The sequence below is a fragment of the Halichoerus grypus genome, chromosome 9 (genome assembly GCF_964656455.1).
Source record: "Halichoerus grypus chromosome 9, mHalGry1.hap1.1, whole genome shotgun sequence".
Lineage (NCBI taxonomy): Eukaryota > Metazoa > Chordata > Mammalia > Carnivora > Phocidae > Halichoerus > Halichoerus grypus.
The window spans coordinates 31,985,701-32,006,866 of NC_135720.1; the positions used below are offsets into that span (position 1 = coordinate 31,985,701).

The following is a 21,166-nucleotide window of genomic DNA, read 5'->3' on the forward strand; positions in this document are numbered from 1 at the left end:
AACACTTCTTGATATAATGTTCACCAAAGTAACCCTTCTCTTGCTCTCCCTTCTATTTAGTTAATGCTGGGCAGAAAAATACAGCCCAAGATTATAAATGAGATAATAAATATAATAGGGTAGATCTCATACAGCACAATCTCTGTGCAAAAAAAAAAAAAGTGACTTCAAAATAAAGTTCACATTTATAGAGATGAAAAAGAGAGAAGGAAATAATGAAATTATGCCACATGGCTTTTTAAAGAAGAATTGAAAACTTTATTTTGTGATTATTTAACAGGAAAAAATAATTTACATTCTGCCAGAATTCATTTATATATTAAGTTAAATAATGGTTTCAAATGTGGGTAGATATGTCTTGAGTTGCAAAATTTCAGAGACAGGCTGTGCTTTTTCCTGGTAAAAGTCCAGTCCAGTAAGAAGTTCCACATCGCGGACCCGAGCGATGTGGGCTTGCCATCTTTCTTCAATCCAAACAGCTTTTGGTTTATCTCCCTGTAAAAGAGAAGCAAAAGACTGTTTTTCACAGGGCATTATTTTTCATTAACAAAAGATCTTTTATGATTTAGAAGTTTTCCTTTTTCCTGGGGTTTTTCTTGCCTTAAATCTTAATTTGATATAGCTACATTTTGTTGTTTCCTAAAATAAAAGGAAAACAAAAGTACAAAGTATACTAGAACAAATACAGACCACCAAAGTCATAAAGTTTAGCTATTTTAATATTCACTTCAGATAGAAAAGAAAGAAGATCTTACAGATGAAGCTAAATCCCCAATTTCTACTCAGCACCAATCATTATCATGAGTTCATGGAATCCACTCTGTGTTTTTAAACTTTTAATGCACGTCAATATACAATACACAGTATTGACTTGAGTTTTCAAACTTATGTAAGTGATATTATAAGTGGTATTCTATAATTACTTTCTCAATCAGCATTATGTTTGCAATCCATCCATAGTGATATACCCAGCGCTAGTTAAATCACTTGTTTTTAGCTGTGGTTTATGGTGGCAGTTTTTTTTTCATTGCCACATTCATAGTATTTTTGGCATTATAAATAATACTGTAATGAACAACTTGGCACATGCCTTCTGTATTCAAGAATATGAGTCTCTAAGATCTATAAATGGACTTGCTGGATCATAGAGTACAGGCAACTTTAATTTTTCCAGATATTAAACCTTGCACTCCTCAAGGTGTTCATATCAATTTACACTTACATTGGCAGTGGAGGATAATACCTATTTCCCCACATCCTTGCCAAATCACAGTGTGAAATAGTGTTCCATCTCTGTTTGATTTTATTACCCTGAGTATCATTATAGTTGAACATCTTTTCAGACATTTCTTGGCCATCTGACTTTTAACAGGTTTTTTACTATATAAAAGTTAATTTGATTTTAGTTAGAGCCATGGATTTCTACATAATTTCTTATTCTTTATACAGCAATTTTCTGATATTCATATGGTATTGTTAATTTCATTTAGATTTTTTTAAAAAGTAAGAAAATGTGAAAGTTTGTTAAATTAGAAGAGTGTGTTCCAATAACTGTCATTTGATTTATGAGGTACTATATTCTGGCTAATTGAACATTAAAAAAACCCGTCATTTGACTTCAGTGTGGTAGTTTACTTGTTTTTTAAATATGCAGCTTTAAAATAGGCAGCTATTATTTGAGCTAGAGGAAGTGTAAGAGGAAACTACTTCTTGTCTCTAACCCCCTAAGTACCTCTAACCTCCTAAGGGCTAATGATGTATGTTAATTTTTTAAAATAAATATGCAGTGTATTAATTTGAGTTCATATATCAATGGGAATCTAATTAATTATTTTTCCCTGCCTTTACTACTTCCCATTTCAGCAGTATTTAATGTTTTTTATCACGTTTTTTCATAAAGTTCTCCCCCACTTGATTTATATTGCTCTGCTCTCTCATGGCTTATTTAGTGTCTCACCAACTAAATGTTTACTCAACACCTGACTGGGTCTACCCTCTTTTAAAATTGCAATTCAATGAACCTAAAGCACAACACACAACTATCTCGGCAGGGGTACCACTCAATGCCAGCTAGCCCACCTGCACCAACCAACCCGAACAGACGCTAGCCACAGACAACTCTCACTGTACGAGTGCATCCCAGCAGAAGAGCAGCCTTGCATACATACAGTTCTCATGAGCTGTATTTAAATACCATCGACCCTTGAACAACACAGGCTTGAACTGTGAGGATCCACGTATATGCAGATTTGTTTCAATAAATACGGTACAGAACTGCCATGGTCTTTTCCTTATGATTTTCTTAATAACATTTTCTTTTCTCTAGCTTACTTTATTGTAAGAATACAGTATATGATACACAGAAAATATGTGGTAATCAGCTGTTCATGGTATTGTAAGGCTTTCAGTTGAGAGTGGGCTACTAGCAGTTAGGTTTTGAGAGAGTGAAAAGTTATACATGAATTTTCAACTGTGTGGGGGGTAGCATCCCCAACCTCCATATTGTTCAAGAGTCAACTGTGTATGTGTCAGAAGTAGTATATACCCCTAAAATACAACTCGCTTTGTTAGGTTTCTGAGGCAATATCAGTTTCAGTATTTTTCCACCCTAACTACTTCTTTATTTTCTCCCCTTGACTACATACAGTCTGGTTATTGCTGCTACCACACTCATGAAATCGCTTTGGCAAGGATAACCTGAGTGGATTTTTTTTTTTTAGATCTTTCACTTAGTTGATTACCCCAAGCTTCTAAAATTTCCTCTTTTTTCTAACTGCTTACTTGTTCAGTGACACTTTCTGTTTCCTCAACCGATTCTAGTGTTTTCCATCCTGGAAGTATAGACATTTCCCTCAGTTTGACCTTTGGATCTCTTCTTTCCACTTTCTTCCCTTTGGCAACTTTATTTCACTCCCATAATTTAATACCAAATCTGTCTCTACAGTTCTGATTTCTTTTCCAAGTTCCAGACCTGTATTTTCCAGTATCTTCTGAACAAGCTACAATAATGATTGCCACTTGGACTCATGACAACATTCTCTTTTCTCTGACAGGAATTGAACAATACAAAGTTGAGGGGAAAAAAGAAAAAGAAAAAGAAGGGCAGAAAATATGGAAAGAACAGGGAAAGAAAAAAATAAATAAGGCTATATGAATCTAGTTTCCTAGACCAAGTGTGAGGTGGTATTGTGAATCTATCATTTCTAAACTGGTGTCAGTTCCTTCAGATCTCTTACAGTGGGGGTACCTCCCCACACTGAGTGATTAGAATATTTAAAAGTGCAGTTTCCATAGAACGTGCCCCTTAAAGCAAGCCGACTATTTCACTGGGTGCCTTTTCTAATGCTAAGGGGAATATTGACTGATTTAGACTTATTAAGGTGCAGTTTGTGTGTGTATATATATATACTGTACTTATTGGGTGATTTGATTAAAGAGGATTTTATTTGTATACAATCTCATTTTATGTTGACTGTAGAATGTGTTAACTCCCACATAAGATGTGATTTCTTTAAAATGGCCACCATTTGCTTACTATGTATTGAGAATTCTTAGGATTTTATATGAAATAACTTATCTAATGCTCACAGCAATTTTACGAGGGAAGATGAATTTTTGTATACAGCTGAGGAGATTGACATTCAATTATTTACCCAAGGAGGCGATGTCAATAACTGAACACAGGATGTCCAACTCCAAAATCCGTGTGTGTAAGATCTATTCTATACTGCTTCTCATATTATCCTCCTAGATATTCAACTAGTTTCTCAATTTGAAGACCACCAAGAGAAAATTCATCCTTCCCAAAACAACTGATTGTCTCATATATTTTTAGCAGATGGAAAAGAAGGGCATTCGAGTAAAGAAAAGCATGAGCAATGATGTTGAGGTAGGGAAACTCAAGATGCATCAAGTAGTTTCAATGACTTCAGTGGGTGTACAACTTGGGTTTGTAAGGTCAACTGAAGGTAAATTGTGAAGAGCCTTAAGTACAGGCGAGGAGGCTTTTGTTTGCTTGCTTTTGTTTTTTATTCAGGGTACATAAAGTTTTGGGATGAGAAAGTATGTCATAATGAAAACCTAAAGTTTAAGGTAAGTTGGTAGTGGTGTACAGAGGTGAAGGGGAGGACAAGAGACAATGAAACTACTTAGGATTCATTTTCAAAAGTTCTGATAGAAGGCAAGAAAGGTCTAGACCAGGGATGGCCAATAGTTTCTTCTTTGCATACCCATTTTAATCAATCCATAGTAGCTACCTAGAACCTGCTATAAAGAACTACTTAATTCTGATTCAGTGGTAACCAGCACCATAGTGTATTAGTCACGACTTCTGCCACTGGAAGAATAAGTCAAGAATGATGGCTTACCCTTTTCTGGAAAACCTTGCCCACTCTAGGACTCTGGGAGAGTCACTGCTTAGCCTCTTATCTTTGCCCTCCATCTTTAGTCATTGAAAGACCATTCAAACATTCAAGTTCAAATCTTATCTTCAAGACCAAGTTAGAATGTCGCCTTCCCTACTAAGAAATATTTCTCTTTTGAAAACCTAAAGCAATTTTATCTGTCCCTCTTTGTGCCACTTATCTCTTCCTTCTTCTATTGTACTAGCCATCGAAGGGCTAGACTGTGAGCCCCTTTTGATAAAATTCATGTCTAATTTATCGGTGTATCTCCCATAATACATAGTATGGTGAAGGCAGTTATGTGTTGAACAACTGAAAGAATAGAGATGAATTCCCAATCTGGCCTAGAACCTAAGCTTTAATTTCCAGTCTCTACTAGCCTATGGGATTTTCCATGTGGACACCCATTTCTATAAAGGACATGCCTAAACTTAACTATCTTATCTACCTGCCAAAATAATTCTCATTCCTAACTTCCCTCTCTCTGTTTTTTTCCTAATTACCTACATTTAAAATCTTGATTCATCTTCATGTCTCCCTTTTTCTTTGGCTGTTGCATCCAGTTACCAAATCTTTTCTCCTTTGAAGATTCTTCTCAATCCTCTCAATTTGTTCAAATTCTGCCCATTTTCAGGGCCCAGGCCTACTCTCTCCTCATTTTATATAACTCTCCTTTATTGATTATTCCAGCCAAATGTGTTTCAAATTTGAAACACTGAATCTTTACGTTATTTAGCAATTAATCCAACTTTGGATTTAGCAATTAAAGCAACTTTGTGACATCTCTTATTTTTTAAAAATAATTTTTATGTTATCAACTGAACGATTTATGTGTCTATACTTCATTTATATACCTCATTTATATCTCAAAGTTATATATGAACTCCTTGAGGGCAGAGACAATGTATTCCTCGTTGGTGTATTCTAAAAAGTTTCTTTCACAGTACTATGCACTTAATAGGTACTCAATATATTTGTTGAATAACTAGTAAAACCCAATTACAAGAATACATATTTTTCCTATAAAAAATATATGCAAGTTTAAGTAACTATTTACATACAATTTCCCTTGATCCAGAAAGATGTTGAAGTAGACTAACACAAGATGCTTTAAAAAAAGTGTTACTTTAACTCACTGTGTGTATGTAATTAATATCTGACCTCATGTTTCAAGCTGATGGAATTTTTATATTTACATATTCATTCAGGAAACATTAACTGAGTGCCAACTTTGGCACAGCGCCCTCAAGTTTCTGTGTTAAGAATCAAAATATTAATAAGATATCACCCCTTCCTTTATGAGTGTGAATAAAACGTATACGAATAAAATACATAAGATACGCATATAAACACATGTTCAAGTAGGCATATACATATTTAAATTGACATAAATTACATAAAGATCAATAGTCTAAGGAAAAGTTTAAAAATGAGGTAATTTAGTACGACTCTACCCATGAAACAACTAAAATAATATGTTGTAGTCAAAGCCACTTTTATGAAAGCCTGGAGATCTGACTAATCACTTTCTCAGGTCCTGAGGACTCTCCGGGAGCATACTCACTGGGCAGCTCTCCACATTGGTAGGTCGGTGAGGGATAATAAAAGGTAGGACATCCAACCACCCAGGGCAGGCCTCGGGGGGGTGGTTCTGATTTTTGCAACTGGTCAGCACCACAAAGTAGTGCGTTGGGATGGGAACAGTAGTGTTCTCCATATATCTAAAAACACAATGGAAAAGATTTCATGTTAGTATACTTTTGCTTCTGAAACTTCTAATGTCATTATACATTTTTTAAAGAAATGCTAAAGTAAAAATACAGTCAAAGAAAGCAAATGAATAGAAAGAACAAAATCTTATCACATATTTTTACACTTCCATGAGCCAGATCAGAGCTTTACAGAAAAGCAGACCATGACATTATGCCTCCTGTGTTTCCTAGTTTTGTTGACTTTATATTTTATAGTGACGATTTGCAATAGAGCAAATCGGGACTGGAAACAAGCCCCAATGCCAACTCTAGCTGAGCACTTCTGCTAGATGTCTGGGTGGGTGCTAATCCTCTCACATTCTGTGACTTGGTAAGTTTCCTCAACTTTAATATGGAGGTGACCACTACTACTAACTTCACAGGGTGACAAGGGGATAAATCAAGAAGAATAAGTCAAGAATGATGGCTTACCCTTTTCTGGAAAACCTTGCCCACTCTAGGACTCTGGGAGAGTCACTGCTTAGCCTCTTATCTTTGCCCTCCATCTTTAGTCATTGAAAGACCATTCAAACATTCAAGTTCAAATCTTATCTTCAAGACCAAGTTAGAATGTCGCCTTCCCTACTAAGAAATATTTCTCTTTTGAAAACCTAAAGCAATTTTATCTGTCCCTCTTTGTGCCACTTATCTCTTCCTTCTTCTATTGTACTAGCCATCGAAGGGCTAGACTGTGAGCCCCTTTTGATAAAATTCATGTCTAATTTATCGGTGTATCTCCCATAATACATAATAACTTCAGAGGGTGGACAAGGGGATAAATCCATATAACTGATACGACAGTCCTTTAGTTTTAGATAATGAACATGAAAGTGCTTTTAAAAGTTTTAAGTGCAAAATAAGGGTAGGCTATTATGACGAGCCCAGTAAAAGAAATATGACTGCTATAAGCAGTGATAGGACTGTGATCTTAGGATTTCTACATGAACTCAGAGGGTTTGTATCCTGGCTTTCCCACTTATTAGCTGTGGAACATAGACCAGATACTTAACCTCTCTGTACCTCAGTTTCTCCATCTCTATATGGGCGCTAACAGCATCTAACATAGGAATGTTTTGTGGACTAAATGAAGTGTATGTGTTTAGAAAAGTACTTAGCACGTGGTAGAGTGCTATCAAAGTGTTTGCTAGAATTATTAAATGGTAAAATATAGGATTAATAAGCACTAAAATAAAGACAAGGCAAATGAAATGGAAAAAGGCCACACACTGAGTTGTCACAAATGTTACTCTATCAAAAGGTAGAGGTGGAAACTGTTGCTTTATGCAATCTAGGCTCAGATAGCACGGTTGTTTAGTTTGGCCCTTCATACACTTTGCTAATAAAGAGAAATAATGAATAAGACTAAAACTCTCTATTCCTGTGTGCTGCATTCAAAGGTAATTCTTAGCAACATATTATGACCAGGTTTAGTACAAAGATATACAAGTTAATAGGACTGGTTTTCTAGAGGAAGCCTCTACCCTCTCCTGGGAGATATTTTATGAATCATCCACTATTGGACAATATTGTAAATCATCACTGCTTGATTTTTTTAAATTAATTGCTGGACTGGCTCTATATTTACTGATAGTACAGTGAGTCTTATCTCTTTAACTTTTACAAAATCGCATTTTCCCTGTGCCCATTTGTTTAGAAATTTTCTAAATAAAAATTTTGCCGAACTTTTCCTCAACATTTTTTCTTTGCCCATTAGTTTAAATTTTTGCCATATGAAATTTTTGCAACATAAATATATTGTGTGATATTTAGAATATTAAGCTTTTATTTAGAGTACTGAGGTTTCCCCTCATGATACCCTATTGCTAAATCAAAAAGTCTATTTGTTTTCAAATTACTTACCCTGTAATTTCATTTGGAGCATCAAAATGACCATCATAATTATAATCAAATACTGGCCCACTAACCACATTTACTCCATTTCTTTCCATGGCATGTTTCACAAGAAGAACACTGTGGAAGTAATCCCACATTTCTAAAAATAATAGAATAAGACATTAAAAATATCTATCTTTATTGAACATGGAAATATTTTCTATTATAGAGAGGTACATTTAAATAGCGTCAAGTTCTGCTTCGATAATTGTCAGTGGTGATTAGGTAAACTCTGCAAAATAGCCCATGTAACAAAAATAGTCACATTGATGGTACTTCCTTTTGCTGATGTAGTTGCAGTCTTGATATTACAGTAAAATATGTTTCCAAATTCCTTCCTAATGCTGAGGTGCTTTGGGGACAGTGATATTCAAACAACAGTCAGAACATACATACTGCTTTATTAATTATGATTCTAGGGACAAACACCTTTCACTTACTTATGGTAAGTGTCAGTAAAATTTTGTTTTGTGAATAACTATTTAGAACTAAATTAGGATTAAAAACAAATTATTGAAGTTCTAGTCACAAGGTACCCAAAGTTGAAGTAAGTTAAAAAAAAAAAAAAACTATGTCAGAGATCCTTCCTATTTCTAAATTTAAAGCATTAGAGCATAATGACTCAGTATCAGAGACAAATTGCGAAAAAAAAAAAGATGCATTTAGTTTATAAGTTCATAAAGTCACTTAGGTATTTTTAAATTAATAATCTAAATGTATACTTACCTTTAAATGCTTTATACATAGGGACCAAATTACTTGTGATTAAAGCATCATATCGACTATCAGAAGTTCTATTGTTTGCTGCAAAACAAATGGATTTGATTAACTCTAGCCAGAAGAGAAAATATAACATACTACATAATAAGCAAAATAGTACTACATACTAATGAAAATTTATTAGCAGTCAAAACGCAGGGATACTGAGTACTCTCCAGTAGAGGTCATCAACAATCCTGACAGCTTTATGCATTTGATACCTGTAGGTTGAATGGTGACCCTGAAAAAGATATGTCCAAGTCCTAAACCCCCTGTACCTGCGAATGTGATATATAGGAAAATTGGGTCTTTGCAGATATAATTGAGTTAAGGATCTCAAGATGAGATTATCCTGGATTTAGAGTAGGCTGGTGTTCTTATAAAAAAAGAGAGAGGAGGTTCAGGAAAGGAGAGATTCAGGCAAGAAGTCACTGTGAAGACATAGGCAAAGGTTGGAGTGATGTAGCCATAAACCAAGCGATGCCTGGAGCCCCCAGAAGCTGGAAGAGGTAAAGAAGGATTCTCCCCTAGATTCTCTCCTTCAAAGGGAGCATGGCCCAGCCAACATCTTGATTTTGGACTTCTGGTCTCTACATCTGTGAAAAAATACATTTCTATTGTTTTAAGCCACCAGGTTTGTGGTAATCTGTTATAATAGCCCTAGAAAACAAGCACTGTACCAGTATGCATGCATAGTTATTGAATGTGCACAAAATAATAATGCTGCTATAAATAACTCTTCCAAAATCAAATTTCCCTAAGAAAGTGAGTTTTAACTCGATAAAGACTGCTGACGACACCACATACGATTGGTTTGGAGGACTCCTGGATGTGCTGTCTAGCACAGTGAGTGCTGGAGCAAAGTGCTCTGTCCCTCTGTGCTTCATTGTCTCATGACATCTATTATCATGGAAGTATCATGAGGATTAAAAAAGCTACAAGCCCGGGGCGCCTGGGTGGCTCAGTTGGTTAAGCGACTGCCTTTGGCTCAGGTCATGATCCTGGAGTCCCGGGATCAAGCCCCGCATCGGGCTCCCTGCTCAGTGGGGAGTCTGCTTCTCCCTCTGACCCTCCCCCTGCTCGTGCTCTCTCTCTCTATCTCATTCTCTCTCTCAAATAAATAAATAAAAAATCTTTAAAAAAAAAGCTACAAGCCTATAAATGTTTATTATAATGGTTTTTATATTTAAACTATACTTGGGTATGCTAATATTTAAGTGAAAGGCCAATGGATGGGCGCCAAAAAGCAAGGAAAAACAAGTTGTTGGGGTTTGTTTTTCCTTAAAATTTCACATGTTATTCACAGTCCTCAGAACCCTTAGAAGCTTTTTCCACTTTTTAAATTAAGCCCTGAAAGTTGGAATAGCAAACCATATAGTCTTACCTCCTTTTCAGAGAAAAATAAGATGAGCTTATAATGGAATTTCTAACAAAATAGTGGAGAGTTAGCAAAGAGTTTCATTTCATCCGTAAGATTTTTTGAGACAAGTTGTTTAGTTATTAATTTCATTTCCTTGTCGAGGCATTTATATATCAACCAATGCCTTACGGCTCAACAGATACAATTTTATACATCAATTAAAAATTATTAATAAAATATTGCAACTACTTAAGGTTCATCCTAGCATTTGCATTGATGTGCTACTTGTTCTCATGAAGGATTTTTTTACCCCACTCTTAAGAACCCCTAAATTATAAATCTCTAAATTGACCTCTTTAGGTCATGGCTTCCAGAAAAATGAAGCCAAATATCAGGAGCAAACCCATTCCCAGAAACTGCAATTTTTGAAAATCTCATGAGTGAGTTAATAAAAATGACATTTCCTGCTGAATAGAGAAGAGATTTGAGTTTAGAAAAATGACCCTGGCTTTTGCATGTTCTCAAGAGAGATGCTTTCTAAAAAACAAACAAACAAACAAACAAACAAAAAACCCTGAAAACCAACAAACAAAAAAGCGTAAAGTTCATTCAGTGGCTTCACCCACGGTGTGACATGGTTGGGCGTGAGCATGCGCTGTGTGCGACAGGCCCAAATTCCAGCCTGACTCCTCGCCACGAGCACAGCTGCGTGCTCCGTGCAGGCCCTCGCTTGGGTGGCAGCCAGAAACAAAAATGTTTTTCTGGACTCTTTGCGTCCCTCTCCAAGGAATCTTCAGTTTTAAAATTAAACTTAAACCTGCCGAACTCTCTGAACATCTGGGCCAGATTAGCGCTGATGTTTGGTTTGCACTGCAAAATTTATTAGTCTTTATTATAGCGGTTGTGCTGCTTCAAGTCAGCCCACAGCATCTGAAGCCTCCTGGGCAGCTAGTCCGGCCCAAGCAGGTAGTTTCGGCAGGGAGCGCATGTTTAAGGCACATGCCCACATCCAGCTGATGAGGGCTTTCTAAGTCGCTGCCCTAAAAAACAGTTCTACTAACCAGGAGGATAGAGGAAGCCGTGGGTGATATCCTCGTCTGCTAAATAAAAGGAACACTTTTGGCTTTCAGAAGGAGCAACCCTGACATCAGCCCGTAGACAGTCTGGGACAGTGGGAGGAAGAGGCGATGTGTCTCCCTGTTGAAAGAAAGAAAAAGAGGAAAAAAAAAAAGTTACACCCACAGTTGTGGCTAAACCCATCACCTTATATGGTTTGTAACTTCCCTAGAATGTTTTTCATTTAACCTTTTCCTATTTTCTTAGTGAATCAGGTCTACGCAAGCAATGGAAATGGATGTCTTCAGCAATGTTTTTTTCTGTGGTTCCCTTCTGGTTAGGGACACTCGGAGGGCAAATCAAATACATCTTGGAAAGGAATATTTGCAGAATAAAAGTGAATTGAGAGCCAACAAAGAACGGGAGCTACTACTAAAAAACAAAATTCTTTTTAGGATCTAACTTTTAGGTGGATATATATATGGTGTATTTATAAGTAAATATTGAAAATAAAATAAAAACATTTCATTTTAAAAATACACATACAAACTAAGGATATTACTCTTCAGTTGGGCAATCTGAGATTAATTCAAAGAAGCTACAGTTGCCTGGACTTACTTGGGGACTTAAGAAAATTGGAAGCTGTGCTTCATTTATCATGTAATATAGGAATATTTTTCTTGCAATTTTCTTTGTAACTTTGATTTATTTATTTAAAGATTTTATTTATTTGAGAGAGAGAGAGCACAAACAGGTGGAGCGGCAGAGGCAGAGGGAAAAGCAGACTCCCTGCTGAGCAGAGAGCCCGAAGTGGGGCTCAATCCCAGGAGCCCGGAATCATGACCCGAGCCGAAGGCAGATGCTTCACCGACTGAGCCACCCAGTGGCTATTTAAAGACTAATACAATAACTTATCCACTAGCAGGCATCTTATAAATATGCTGCCTAACCCAAGTGTTTAAGGTAATACAGTATTAAATCATCATTATATTTCAATTAGCATATAATCATGAGTCAGTAATTTGCCATTCATTTCATTTTTTTCAGATTTTGATTCATATACCACTACTGCCCACAATGTATATATTTCTTAACAACAAAAAAAGAAGGTTAAATTAAATTACAATGTCCTTCCCCATTCACTGCATTGTGCTAAAAGCGAAAATTAGCTGTGGTGTCCAAAATGTATGTAGTGATCATTTTATAATATATACATGTATGAAATCATCACACTGTACACTTTAAGCTTATATAATGTTTTATGCCAATTATATCTCAATAAAGCTGGAGGAAAATAAAATGTAGAAGATCAATTCACAAAGGAAAAGGCAAAAAACGCTGTGCACTATATTCATAGGCAGGAGAGTACCATGATGAGGTATAGAATAGGTAGGAGATGAAGATGAGTGAAGTCTAAGGAAAGCCAACCAGAGAAGGTACTCCCCAACAGACTACAACACTCCAGTTGGAAAACACTATAAAGAAGTTGAATAGACTCCTCAACTAGATTGGACACATTTATCTCTGCTCCCTTCCAAAATCCCATTAAAAGAACATTAATGGTGAAAGCACATAATGGATAATAAGAAATTTTCAGAAGCTGGAGATCAGATCAACATCTGTTTACTATTGTAACATGGCTTAGTAGACCAGTATATACTGACAACCCAAAGCCATGATTGGGAAAAGCACAAAGAAGTGGATTCCAAAACCCAAGGGTAGAACTTGGAGTCTCCTAAGGATGGGTAATGTACATAGGGCCAGAAAGAAGAGGACAGGTTGAAAGTCTGTAAAAGAGGCTAGATAGAAAGTTTACTCACTGGAGAGGTTGAACTGGAGGAATGTTCAGACTGAAGGACACAAAGGCCAGACAGCAGGTGCATCATATTGAAAGCAATGGGATTAAATAAAAATCCATATATGAATGGTAAGACTCCCCCCAGTCTCACTGCTCACATGAAGGCTGCCCAATTTTATATGCTGGGTGTATAATTATTAGATTAAAAGTGTCCTTTCTTTGGGATACAAAGCAGCCAAAAGGAAAACTAGATGCTTACAATTAGGAATCCCCAACAAAATGGCTGGTTCTTATCCTGATCAACCTATAGTGAAGTCCACCAGCTGCCCAGCCCCCAGCCACACAGCTTAGTGACTGTCCTTTAACATATAAAATTAAAACCAAAGATCACCAAACATTTTCTCGGGGTAGAGGAGGAACCAAGCTAAAAAAGAGACAATGCAGAGAGAGAAGAAAACTTGCTCAAGATGAGAGTATATATGTTATCCATATAGGAAGAAGAGAAAGCAGTAGAAAAGCAGAAAGAGCTCCTGGGATTTAAAAAAGAATATGACAACAGAAATAAAATATTCAATAAGATTTATAAGATGAAGTTGCAAATATCTCCGAAAAAGTAAAATTAAAGACAAAAGATGGAAAAAAAATTAGGGAACATATAAAAAACATTAGAGCATCAGTGCAGGAAACTTTGTATCCTATTAGTTTGAAGAAAAATTATCTCTAAAATTCTAAAGCTAAACCATCAAGTAAATGTATAGATGGAATAAGAATCTTTTAAGATACATAAAGTCTCAAAAATATACCTTTCCTTCTTCCTTTCTCAGGAAGTTCCTGAGTGATAGAACTCGCCAAACCAAAAAATAAATCAAGAAATATGAAGATATTTGTGTTAGAGGCAGTGGATTAGCTCTCACCATTCATTCCACTCTCCTCATGGCAGACACCGGAGAGCTAAAAACATTTGTTTATATCCTTTCAGAAACACACCAGAGCAAACAGTTCTGAATAACCAGGTTCTTCATTTGACATAAAGGGGCATGTAAAGATGTCATAAAACGGGAGAACCAACAATATTGATTATCAGCCCCATAGACAGCCAGAATCTCGTGAGTTCATGTTTCCTACCACACGTCTTTATCATTTTACTCTAAAACATCACGTTTTGTACATTTTACTTGAAGAAATGTACAATACATAAATATAGCCATGGATGTATTTTCTGTAATGGAAGGAAGATGAAATGCCTATACTCAACAGTTAAAATAAAAATGGGGACACCTGGGTGGTTCAGTGGGTTGAGTATCTGCCTTCGGCTCAGGTCATGATCCCAGGGTCCTGGGATCAAGTCCTGAGTCGGGCTCCTCGCTCAGCGGGGAGCCTGCTTCTCCCTCTGCCTGCCACTCCCCCTGCTTGTTCTCTCTCTCTCTCTCTGAAAAATAAATAAATAAAATCTTTTAAAAGTAAATAAATGTTAAAAATTATAAAAATGTTAAGGAAGGAAGTATATTGTAATTTTTCATGAGGCCGCAGCTATAGAAGTTATACTCACATAACAGGCAAAAATGTTTACTATTTTCTCAAAGTAGTATAGACTTGGAGTTGGGGGACATGGATCAGGATGGCTTTAGCCAGAAAGTGCTAAAAAAAAGTTACGCTTTTTTTTTGTTTACTGAAAATCTTGCTTCTTACATATACCAAACTTGAACCCCTAATATAAGTGCATCGAGACAAGGAAAGACAGGATGTGGCCTTCTTTAGAAAGGGGAGATTATGCAATAGGCAGCCCTCTAGAAGGATGGAGGGGAGGTGTGATCACGTCACTTCTGAGTCCTGGGCTCCTGAGAAAAGGCACAGCGAACCATCCCCCCACCTCCACACATAGAAACAGCTTCAACCCTACTAGCTCTTCAGAGTTCTTTAGAGTTTTTTAAGCCAGGGGATAGAAAGTCAGGAAAACAATAAATAGAACTGACACTCAGATAAAATCTGAACTCCCTAGCTCTCAAAACTCTTCAAGAGAGGTAGATGATGAGCAAAGACAGGAAAGCAAGATGCTTTCATTTCTAGTCTGGCATGGGGTTAAAATAAAACTTGAACAGTGGATAAAATTATTTTTATTGAAGTTATAGACTCTCTTTACCTGTAGGCTGAACATAAAAGCTAAACTTATTTATTTGAAGATTGGATTGTTACCATCTGATCTTATGGTAAGGATAATCACTATATATTTTTAAAATTATTATTTTTCTGGACGTGGTTTTTTTCTATAGGGAAAAATATTTCTTATAGTTCCAAAAAAACGTTTCCAATACATAATGATGTTCCTACTTTTTAAAGAATCATTAAACATGATTGGGCCATAATTTATAGTGTTAGCGCTAATAAGCTTTCGAAACAAAAAAAGGCTATTCAAAAATCCAATGATATGGGACGTATATACACATATAGATCGAGAGAGAGGGAAACATTCTTGAAGTGCGCTAGATTTTCTTCTCTGAAAAAGTATTTTGATTTACATTAAATTTATAAGGTATATATTCTAAAACATAATCGCAATTTTTGCTCTTAATTTCAATTTTTCACCCAGCAACAGAAAAAGCAGCTCACGTAGTCCTACTCGATGGGCCCAGAAGCAAAACCCATATACAGTCTAATCAACCCTAATAGTTCTGAAGCTGTTGTTGCAGGAGCACGATTTCAAATCACAGCGCCTTTTCCAGAACTCTTCTGAGATAACAATAACAACAACAAAAATTAGAAAACCCACCAAAACCACAGAAAAACAAAAGCTCCATAAAACTTAAAGGCACAAGCCAATTGGGCCCATGCTCCAAAAAGTGCTTATTTAAAGTCTGATTTTTCAAACACAGGGCTGATTTACAGCATTTTTATGTGAATCTCAAAACATCCTTGTATGTAATTTTCTTGAACCACAACATACTAACAGAGTAATTTCTGAATTAGAAAGCAGAAAATTGCTAGAATTCCATCCTGTCACATGGAGGGAGAAATACACAAGTAGTTCTGTGGGATCAGTGAAAGGACAGGAACTTTTGGTAACAAAGAAGCTAGTTTTAAAACAATAACAAAAAAGAATTGTACTAAACTCCTGGTCTGAGCCCACTTAAAATCTCTCTGCTTCTGGTTTCTGCTAAAGCTCATATAAATTCAGGAATGCAAGACAGAAGGGGAAAGTATTAAAAACATAAATATTCCCCTCAACTCCACACAATCCCTGATACCTGGACTTTTCAAAATAGAGAATTCAATGCTAAGACTGGCCTTGAATATACTGCCCTTCTCAAAACCACAAACAAATAGGAATTATTTAAAGGAATAAATAACTTCACATTGTTGTTCTACAGTGTGTTGAAGAAAGTCACAGACTGGACATTTTGCATAATAGGAAAGTGATGTTGTCATTAACCATACACATGAACTCAGGTAACAGCTGGTAAAAGATTTGCCCACACTGGGAAACAACATCAATGCTCTCCTACCACGGGCCACAATTAAACCATTGTCAGCAGCAGAGTTGGTGCTCAGAACACACAAAGCTTCAATTAATAGTGGGAAAATATGCTTATTTTTCTCCAGAAATCTTGAATTGGAACAAGAAGAGTAAATAAACCAGATACAATCAATCACTTCCTGGCCATAAAAAGTGGAGTATCTATACTCTTAGCAAGAACAGTAATAGGTGGAGGTTTATAATCAGAGTCTTTGGATCTAAGACATCAAGATTATCTTGACAAGAACAGCTTCCTGATTGTTTATTTACTCTTCTAGTTGAAAGTACCGCTTTCTCCTTAAGTCTTTTAAAATAATGGTTGGGATTAATTTAGCCAATGCATTCATTCAGGTAACATTTACTGGGCAGCTCTATTGTGCTGGGATACATTAAATAGAACCATCCCTGCCCCGGAGGGGTGTTTTGACTGATTTTTGGCAGACTTTGATTTTTGCTTTCATTTATGTTTCCCTGATTGCTAATGAGGTTCAATTGCTTCGCTCATAGTCATTGCCCATTTATTAACGAAGATGTTTGCCATTCTCTTGGTTAGTAGAAGAAATTTATTAGCTATTCTGGATCCTAATTACCATTCTGGATACTCATCTCTTGTTTCTTATATACAATGCAAATATTATCTCATCCATAACTGTCTTTTTGTCACCCATTACATTAATATAGTCAAATTAGTCAATTTCCTCTGTATTTTTGTTGTTGTTGTTCTTGTGTCCCAAGAAATCCTTCTCTATCGCAAAGTCATAAAGATATACACAAAGGAAAATATGGATTTGCTGTTCACATTTAGGTCCATAAATCCACCAGCAATTTAATTTTGTATATGGTGTGAGATAGACATCTGACATTTTCTTTCTTTTGGTAGCCAAATGTCCCAAGGTCATTTATCGATAGAGAGATTGCCAGACAATGAAAAAGGAAGAGAATTTCAACAGTTGGATTCTCAACCCCAGCCTGGAGAGATGTGACGTAACACATCTACACCGGTAGGTCTAGCCTGACGGATTAGAGTGCTTCAGGGATGAACTACTTCTCATCACGTTGTGTTCCTTGCGCCTAACATAACACACAGCAGATGGTAAAGTATTTGTTAAACAATCAAATAAATATAAAGCCCTTTATAATCTAGTTAGCATCACCTTCTAGGTGCACCCACCACGTACGTAGGATAGACAACATAGTGTGCTTCTGTATTTCGTGTTGTTTCTCTTGGAAAGCTTCTTTTCTACCTGCCTTACCAATTGGCCTGTGAACACCTTTTAATTTCTCCAGGCAAAACACAACATGTTCTCTTTTGCACACACACAGCACCTATAAATACCTTTAAGAAATACCTGGGACATTGTCTTACAAGACACAGACCAGTGAACTCCCTTTGGGATCTCTACTGAAAATCAAAAGTCAACTCTTAGAATATTCGAGAACTACAAATTTTTTCCAGCCTTCATGGCTCAATGGACACAGGAACTCACTGGTTTCGGTACTGTGTAGGAGCTCCACATGGGCATCTTGATAGCTTTTCCAAATCCACTGACATATTCCCTGTGATAGAGAAGACAGTGTTCCTTGTTCTTCTGCATAACTCTGGGCCTCCCAAATGGCAAATTTAGTTTCTCTGTCGCTGTTACTAAAATGAAAATAACATAAAATAAAAATGTTGGTAAAATTAGCAAATGTTTCTTTCTATGCATAAAATTATCATCTGGTGGTTTATTATGTACCAGTTACTCTGATAATTACTTTACATACTTAACCTCCTAATTCTTACAACTCTGAAGCAAGTGTTATTTTCCATTCTACATATTACAAAACTAGGGTTTAGAAAAGTAATTTGGCCAAGCAGCTAACAGATCACAGGACATATTTGAAGAGATACAACCTCAAAACCAAAAGGACATACTTTGTAACAAAGATGACCTACCTTAATAATTATCATATGAATGATTTTGCAATTTTATAAAGAAAGTATGCCCTAATGTATTTATTTATTTTTATTTGCCTATTATTATATTCTAAAAATACATCAATTATTGATAGTTTAAAAACCTACAAGGTATTCATGCCATGCAGTAACACTCAACAGATTATAAAAACATTATCAACCAACCAAGACATTTACTAAACTCTTATTGTGTGCCAGGCACTATTTTAAGTGCACACATATATTAACTCATTTAATTGTCACAAAAACTCTATAAAGAAGGTATCCCCATTTTAAAATCATGAAACAGGCCTAGCGAGTTTAACACGAGAATACTTAAAAGATAATAGGTAATAATAATAATAGCTTTGTGGGTTTTTTTCTTCCTGTATATTGGCAATACAATCTTTATGTTCAAAAGCCTCTGGGAGCTTATTTTAAAGAATCCCAAAAAGGCAATATTGTGTTTTGTTAGGCCTAAACACCAAAGACTTGACATGTTTTCTATTGACTTACTTTCATCTTGAGAGAGATTTAGCATTTGATTCACATGTTCTAGAGAAGAACTCTGCAAGACAACATGGGGAAAAGAGAAAGTTAAGTCGAAGTGATTAAGACATGTATGTAAAAGGTGGTCAGGATTATTTCTGCAGTAATACCCGAATATTTTACTACTCAACAAAGAGGCCAAACTAACTTGAGTTTAAATTCCAGTTCCGCCACTTGCTCAGAAATATAAAGATCCTACTACTGCTTGGGATACTTTGTGTGGGAGTTGACAAAGATAACAACTGATAATGAGGCAAAGCACTGTGACCACAGCTAGAATCAACTACTAAATTGGAATGACAACATCCCTCAGTTTCTCAGGCTTTAATATGAGTCCAACTCACTTGAGGGTCTTGTTAAAATTCAGATTCTGATTAGTAATCCTGAGCCCAGTAGGGCCTCAGATTCTGGATCTCTGACCAGCTTGCAAGTGAGGCAGATGCTGTTCCTGTGACCACACTTTGAACAGCAAAGTGCATTCTTTACAAAGAAGAATTTGGAGGTTTGCAGTCAGGTAGATCAAATTTCTGTGACCTTGGACAGTTTACTTAACTTCTCGGACTCTTCTTTGTTCCTCAAATGGAGACAAAAACACCTACATTGTAATGTTTATTATTATTATTATTTTAAATGGAGGTTCCATTCAGGTAGGCTGTAGGTAAGAAACCCACACCCCTACCCTGATCCAGGCTGTGGATTTGATTTTTATTGGAAATCTTGACCGGACTTTTGTCCTTTAAAGGCTCTTTTGGTCAGCATTTATTTATATACTTATTGATCTATGTGGTGTAATGTTGTTTTGAGGATTAGAGAAAGTCAAGTCTTTGCTGACTCCTGGCTATAAGGAATAATTCTTCCCAGAGGCAGCAGGTACTTATTTAGCTCTACAACATTTTGAACTTGGCATCAAATGCACCTTGACATTGGTTTTAACTTGATGGGACTCCTGACAACTGGGCTCCAATTCCATCCTGAAATCCCAGCCCCCATCCCTGTGCTCTAGTTCTCACAGGTAGAGTTGGTGCTTGCATTCTGAGCTCCTGTTCTGACTCCTTGCCTTTTGGGGGTGGGGGGACTCCTAGCGCTGGAATCTCACCTTACTGAGAGTCTCTTGGGGTCTGAAGTCAAGCTCCTGAACTCAGCCAAGTGCCTGACCCACTAAAAAGACCTGTAAGAGGTCCTGTAGCTGTAAGAGGAAGGAAATCAAAGAGAGCTCCAAGATTCTACTGTGTTGAATTGTTAAGGACACTTAGCTCACAAGGGAATTAATAATGTCCAAATAGTGCTTTCCAGTTTACAAAGCATATTCACATACTTAATCTTACAATGCATCTCTCATCTCCAGACAAGTTTCAGAGAAACCACATACATCTACTTAGTAAATATCTGAACTAGAACACAAACCTGGGGGTCAGCTACCCCGGTTATAACCCTGGTTATAGATTAACTTGCCCCTTTACATTCTTATGGATGTGTAAAGTTATTACTTACGTTTTGTAGCTCGGGGCATGAACAATTTAGAGCATCTGTGGGCAATGGAACAGTAAAGCCACAAAGAGAAAACTTTGACACTTCCTCTGCATGGATTGGCTCATAAAAAGGTACCTTCAGAAGATGGTTTAAACTACCATGGGTGCCATTGTTTGGTGCTGGTTGAATGTGTAGAAGATCTGTGTTTAAAAATAAATTCAAAGTAGTTTTAAATTAAAAGGCAACAACATCTATCTCGCAGATGGAAGAAAACAAAACTTCCTTTAATAAATTCTGCTATAACATGGTCCTGTACTGCATATGTCTTCAGGTTAGTGTCTCTTCCCCCAGGGATTTTTTTTTTTTTTTAGAGAGGGAGAGAGAGTGGTGGGGGGCAGAGGGAGAGGGAGAATCCCAAGTAGACTCCCCACTGAGCACAGAGCCCAATGTAAATCTCCACCCCGCTACCCTGAAATCATGACCTGGGCCGAAACCAAGAGTCCAACACTTAACCTACTGAGCCACCCAGGTGCATACACTCCCCCCCGCCCCCCCTTCTGGGATTTCTATCACTTCCTCTTTCTAGACAATGGGAACATTTGTTATAGAAGCTACACGCTCTTTCAGGAACTGTTCCTGCTCCTCCAGAGAAAAGTATCATTACTTAAATGATCACTTTG

At 36.6% G+C, this 21,166-nt stretch overlaps 1 protein-coding gene across 1 annotated transcript in view; it reads right to left on the reverse strand.

Moving 5' to 3' along the window:
• Positions 1-235: 235 nt before the first annotated feature.
• Positions 236-21,166, reverse strand: part of ENPP3 (ectonucleotide pyrophosphatase/phosphodiesterase 3) — a 58,933-nt gene continuing 38,002 nt past the window's right edge. The window contains exons 15-22 of the mRNA XM_036120821.2: positions 20,508-20,686; positions 18,984-19,035; positions 18,019-18,173; positions 11,228-11,363; positions 8,774-8,851; positions 8,015-8,147; positions 5,968-6,124; positions 236-495 (exon numbers count right to left, since the gene is read on the reverse strand). Coding sequence (XP_035976714.2) covers positions 325-495; positions 5,968-6,124; positions 8,015-8,147; positions 8,774-8,851; positions 11,228-11,363; positions 18,019-18,173; positions 18,984-19,035; positions 20,508-20,686 — 1,061 coding nt within the window. The 3' untranslated portion in view covers positions 236-324. The remainder of the gene's footprint in view (positions 496-5,967; positions 6,125-8,014; positions 8,148-8,773; positions 8,852-11,227; positions 11,364-18,018; positions 18,174-18,983; positions 19,036-20,507; positions 20,687-21,166) is intronic.